Below are 6,234 nucleotides of genomic sequence, written 5' to 3'. Positions count from 1 at the left end.
CTTTGCTGCTGGCAGATAAAAGAGGAAACAAAAACTAACCAAGTTACGGATCTGAACTGAAACCTGCTGCGTTTGTTTTCCACTTTTTTCCCAAACAAATGTCGGCTCTGTGTTTCTACCAACATCTGGAGACATGAAGGACTAAAGCTGCTGGAGTTCAGAGGCAGGAAGTAGCCTGACATGACGCTTCCTGCTGCAGGTTGTGCTGCGACACAGTCTGCAGCAGGAGGACTGAAAAAACACTCAGGAAAAGGTTTGGTCTGTTTTCCTGCAGTCAGTAAACGCAGCACCTGTTAAACTATTTTAATTAATGCTGGTAAAAGGTTTTAAAGGATTAATTACAGTATAATGAATAATTAATGGAGCTAAATAAAAAGTTCCACTACAACCAGAAACAATAATAAACTTCATTTGTGAAGTACTGGATCCATAATTAATAAAACTCTTAATTATGGCTGTCAAACAGTTTCAATGTTTAATCTGATTAATGACGGTGCTGTGAGTTAATTATGACTGGTTAATAGATGGTTTCTAAATGATTTGATTAGGCCTGTCAGTACATTAAAATAGGATGTAGCAGATCACAGGATTGTTTCTCATATTCATGTTTTTATTTGTTCATAGCAGCTCAGTGTCGCTCGTGAACAGCTGCTTGCAGAATGATGTCCTTTTGTTTTGTCTGCAGCAGTAAAATAATTTAGCGGTTCTTCTTGTGCTCTGAGCGCCGCAGAGCAGCGTAGAGAGGAAATGTTTTCAGAGATTATTTTATTAAAGGGCCAGTCTTTTGTAAAACCAACTTTTTGATCTTTCCATCACGTTATAATGTTTTTATTTCCTCATCAGAAACAAACCTGGAGTGTTGATTTAATTCTTTCATGCATGTTTGAGAAATCCTTTAATCTCCATGGCAACCATTCAGCTTGCAAAGCTCCTGGGTGGAGCTAGCCCCGCCTTCGAGGCGCAGCTCCTCCTCACAGCTGCAGCTTCCAAGCTCCCATCTCTCTCAACTCCTTCAGACTAGCCAGCAGCAATTGGCAAACACCTGGAGGAACTGCATCAGGTTCTCAGAGCAGCGCTGGTAGAAACGTTTCAGGGTTAATGGAGGAGGCATGTTGGCATGACTTCCTGGAGGCGGAGCTTCAGAAAGAGCAGGAGTTTTTAAAGAGACAGAGGCCCAATTTGAAGGCGTTAAATCGCGAAGTAAAATTTCTTTAAGTTACATTTTATATGTTATTTAACAGCATTTTTATAACGTATGAAGGTAACATAGTTCCTGCTATAAAATGGAACAATGTGCCTGGAAAACACGCGATACAGCAGCTTTAACCAGGCAGGACCGGAGACAACTTAATACTGCTGCTGCAACCAACAGTAATAATGATAATAGTAATAATGATCATATTAATTATTACTAATGACAGGAATGATTAATATTATTGTTCCCCTCTCTGTCTCCCCCTGCAGGCTGGTTCCAGTCAGGTGACGGCGCTGACGTCTCGGACCTTCTCCTCATCGTCTCTGGTTCCTCTCAGGTCGACCCCCTCACCTCATCAGGACCGCCCTCCCCCAGCAGCCGTGGGGCGAGGAGGAGGAGAGGAAGAGGCGTGGCTTGTTGCCTCGGCGACTCTTCAGGTGTAGGTACGGAGAGCGGTGAGGAGGATTGGCTCCGCCCCTCACCATGTCGGACTTGGAGGCAGAGTGTCTGGGCCTCGGCCTGCCGCCGGACTGCGGCTCCCCTCCGCCGCCTCTGGACGGCGCCGCCCCGCCCACGCTGGCGCTGCTGTCGTCGGACTGCCCCACGCCCACGCTCAGTTCTCTGGCGGCGGAGATCGCCGAGCCGCTGGTGATGCTGCCGTGCGTGAAGAGCGAGCCGGAGGACTGCGACCTGGAGCCCATCCGGACCGTGGACCTGTCCGAGATCCAGCCGCTGTCCACCGCCGAGCTGGGCCACGACCAGATCAAGATGGAGATCAGCGGCCTCGACTACATCAAGTCCGAGCACCACGGTCACCATGACAACCACCAGCTGGCGTTCCACCACGGCGACGCGTCGGAGCTGGACTACAAGTCGCACTACGAGCCCTGCTCCGTGTTCGACTACATCTCCCAGGTACCAGAGGCGGTTCTGACACGGCCCGTCGGGTCAGAACCAGAGTCTTGATGGTTCTGGAGTTTTCATTACAACTTAGGTTTATTTCACTGAGACGTTTTGTCTAATTCAGTTAGATTTAATTAGTTCTTATTAGTTAAATATTGTTTAGTTTGTATTAATTATTAGTTAAATGTTTAGTTTTTATAAGTTAAAAATAGTTTAGTTTTTTATTTGCATATTTTTTTGTTTTTATTAAATATGTAGTTTTTTTACATTAGTTAAATATTATTTTAATTTTTATTAGTTGTAATAAAACTAATAAACTTTCTCCCAGTTTCAACAGTCTGGACCCGTTAAATCTGACTTATGATATTTTATTAGCAGCAACATAAAATATGGAAGAACCAACAAAATACACTAACAGCTAGCATGCTAGCGCTGAAATGCTAACACATTAGAGCGGTCACTTGATTCTGAAAACATACAGGACAGATTTTTGTTAATAACAATTTTTTTAAATATGTATTGGCAGAAAAAAAGTGATAAATATTTGTGTAAAAAGTCAAAAAGTTCTAATGAGAAAGTTTGGATGGTTCTCTGACAGCGGCTCCGTCTGTTGCTCAAAGTGCTGCTGATATTTTGCTGCTGTTTTAAAAGATGAAGTATTTTCTTATTTCTTAAAGTAAAACTTCATAAATGCTCAATATGCTTCGTTTTATATTTACATTTTTATGGAGGAGTATAAAATTATGACTTTATTCTCCAAATGGAAATGATTTTCTCAGCCGCTCCACTGTAGACCTACGGTCTGCAGAACTCGTGGCGGTTCTGGTCGGTTCCAGGTCCGACTCATCGGGTGTTTTCCCTCCTGCAGGTCACCGACACCCTGGAGTACATCAAGTCAGACCACGCCGTGGACCTGCACTGCTACTACAGCGCCGAGCTGGGCGCGCTGAAGTCCGAGTACCCGGAGGCCGGCGCCGTGTCGGCCCACCTGCACCACAACGGCCTGGAGTCCATCCACATGGCCGAGCTGCGCACCGAGCTCAACAAGCTGCGGCCCGACGCCCTGCTGCTGGACGGGCTGGGCAAACCCGACCCCGACTTTGGAGAGGGCACGCTGTACGAGCTGCAGCCCGCCGCGGACGGGAAGGCGGCGGACGGGTCGGGCCGGGCGGGCCAGGCCGGCGCCGGCCTGGGTCTGCTCATCACCACCAAGACCCAGAGTCCCACGGTGAGGAAGCCGCGCAACATGCAGGGGGAGAAACCCTTCTCCTGCACGCAGTGCGGGAAGAACTTCAGCACGCTGGGCAACCTGAAGACGCACCAGCGCATCCACACGGGCGAGCGGCCGTACACCTGCTCGCAGTGCGGCAAGAGCTTCGGTCAGGCCGGAAACCTGAAGCGCCACCAGCTGATCCACACGGGCCAGAAGCCCTACGTCTGCGCCCACTGCCCCAAGGGCTTCACCAAGGCCGACGACCTGCGCTCGCACCAGCGGCTGCACACCGGTGAGCGGCCCTTCATCTGCGCCGCCTGCGGAAAGAGCTTCGGCCAGTCCAAGGAGCTGAAGGCGCACCAGCTGAGTCACACGGGCGAGCGGCCGTTCTGCTGCCAGCACTGCGGCAAGAGCTTCACCAAGGAGACCAGCTACCGCAACCACGTCCAGATCCACACGGGTGAGAAGCCCTTCTCCTGCTCGCAGTGCGGGAAGACTTTCAGCAACTCGGGCGTCCTGAAGACCCACGAGAAGATCCACACGGGGGAGCGGCCGTTCGGCTGCACGCAGTGCGGCAAGAGCTTCGGCCGGCTGGGTCACCTGAAGGCGCACCAGCAGATCCACACGGGCGAGCGGCCGTACGCCTGCCCCCGCTGCGGCAAGACTTTCAGCCAGTCGGGCCACCTCAAGGCACACGAGCAGATCCACAAGCGGGAGCGGGCCGACACGGCCAGCACCAGCAGCGACGGCGGCAGCAGCGCCGTGAGCAGCGACAGCAGCTAAAGCCGACCTTTAACCTCTGGAGAATCAAAGTATTATTCCTGTTTTTATACAAGCGCTATATAAAGGTTTCTTTATGACTTTTCTTACATTTTCATACCTTTGTGCTCTTTTACATTTTATCTGTGGACGGAGTGAAAGGAGCGACTTATGCAAGGCTGTGTGTGTGTGTGTGTGTGTGTGTGTGTGTGTGTTTGTTTGTTTGTTCACCTTATATACTGTGGGGGAGGAGGGGAACTGGACCGGCTCTGCAGGACTGGTCCGTATTTTTGGAGTACTTATGAAACACAAGCACAAAAGTTTCATGTTTTTTTTAAAAAATATTTCCAGTTTTTTACTGAATCAGACCAGCAGCACCGGACCGACCGGGCCGGACCGGGTCCACTGTCTCATGGGTCTGTCGGTTCTAAAGGAGCCGCATCCAGAGTAACTTCCTGTTTAGAAGCCGGGTCAGGGTTCTGCGGCTCCTTCCGTCCGCTCTGTGATCTGGTTCCGGTGGGTTCTGGTTCTTAATTTCAGGTGTTTTCTGGTTAACGTTGACCTCTGACCTCAGAGGGCCTCCTGCCTGCAGCAGGTAGTCCTCTGAGGCCGGCCGTCCTCGGACCGGGACGCGGCCGGTGTCTCGTTGCTGACGATAATCAGGTGGCGTTCCTTTTCGCTCCGAAGCATTCCAGATTATTTTTCCAGACGAGCTCAGCGGGAACGCCAGGCTTTCGGACCAAACGTCCCGACCCCCCAGCTCCACGGAGATCGCTCACTGTGTACAAATCTCGAATGGATTATGTTGCTCCAACAAAATGTAATAAAGAAAAAGAGGAAGTGATGCAACATCCTGTAATGGAGACGTTATTAAAGACACAATGTTACATCCTGACCTTTGACTCCTCTCCTTTATCTCCACAACAGGAACCTGCAGAGGTTTGAAGCAGGGCCTCCAAGAATGATTCAAATAAAAAATAAAACACATTCTCATTTGGAAAAATTTTTTTTTTTTTTTTGACTAAAATGTGTAATAAATACATGAAAAATAAAAAATATTAAACAATAAGATGGAAATAAAAGAAAAAGTGCTAAACTTAATGTTATATTTATTTTGTTTTACACCATAAAATCTTTGTAAAGATGAAAATCTCCACATCATTTAAAAACAAAATATTGTACACTGGATCGGTTTCTCACATTTTATCTGCATGAAGCGGCACAGTGTTTAAAACTCGCCTGGCCCCTAGGGGGCAGTGTAGCCCAAAGCTCAAACCCGTCAGCCAATCAGAAGGCTTCACAATAACAGGGACTTCCTGTTCGATATTTAATGACGCCAGGAGGTTAGTTTGTGTGAACAGTTAGAGCTTGAACTGCTGTAAACGGCGTATCAGAACTTAAAGTTATTAAAACACAATAACGGGAATCGTGTCAAAGCAAATATGTGGATTTATTGGCGCTTTATTTGTGGCACACTGCACTGCGCGGGACTCCGTCCACACGGAGTTTTCTCAAATCTCCACTTTGGTTGAAGTTTTTATAATGAATTGTGTTTATTTGTATTAAACAGAGTTTTTGTGTGTTGAAAGATCAAAACGTATAAAAATGTATTTTTTCTCCTAGATATCCGGTTATGAGTGTTTGATTCTGAAAGACACTATATTATTTACCATAATTTAAATTAAACTTAAATTATAGGCGAAGGGGTGGAGCAAGCTCCAAAAATTAAAACAGATATAATAATAATAATAAAAAAGAAAACAGATATATTTATTTCAGCTCCAATAATCTAAAAATGTGTTTGTTTGGACGCATTTGTTTTTATCATGCCATTTATTTATGTGATGGAACACCAGGAGTATCTGTCAACCAAAATATATATGTCTGTATCTCTCAACTTATTTTAAAATAATAACCTTTTTTAATATTCGGTAGAAATATTCCTCTAGAGGAAGTGTTGAATATGCACAGTCCAGATAAAAGATAAATAACCGTCCAGTTCATAAACATCAGGGATCAGGGCTTTAATTAGGGAAAAACCTCATAATTGGGCTATCACCAACATGTGAGCTATCACTAGCATGTGGGCTATCACTAGCATGTGGGCTATCTCTGGCATTTGGGCTATCACTAGCATGTGGGCTATCTCTAGCATGTGGGCTAT

The 6,234-nt window shown here is 46.7% G+C and overlaps 1 protein-coding gene across 1 annotated transcript in view; it reads left to right on the top strand.

Annotated features, from left to right (window-relative positions):
- The window catches only part of LOC103153065 (zinc finger protein 696), a 7,704-nt gene extending 2,739 nt beyond the window's left edge, over positions 1–4,965 (top strand). Inside the window, exons 2-3 of the mRNA XM_007573848.2 lie at positions 1,465–2,110; positions 2,967–4,965. Coding sequence (XP_007573910.1) covers positions 1,679–2,110; positions 2,967–4,094 — 1,560 coding nt within the window. The 5' untranslated portion in view covers positions 1,465–1,678 and the 3' untranslated portion in view covers positions 4,095–4,965. The remainder of the gene's footprint in view (positions 1–1,464; positions 2,111–2,966) is intronic.
- The last annotated feature ends 1,269 nt before the right edge of the window (positions 4,966–6,234 follow it).

This window comes from Poecilia formosa, unplaced genomic scaffold (genome assembly GCF_000485575.1).
Source record: "Poecilia formosa unplaced genomic scaffold, Poecilia_formosa-5.1.2 Scaffold339, whole genome shotgun sequence".
NCBI lineage: Eukaryota > Metazoa > Chordata > Actinopteri > Cyprinodontiformes > Poeciliidae > Poecilia > Poecilia formosa.
Note: the sequence above shows the minus strand (reverse complement) of the source record. Positions and strands in the feature narration are given on the sequence as shown.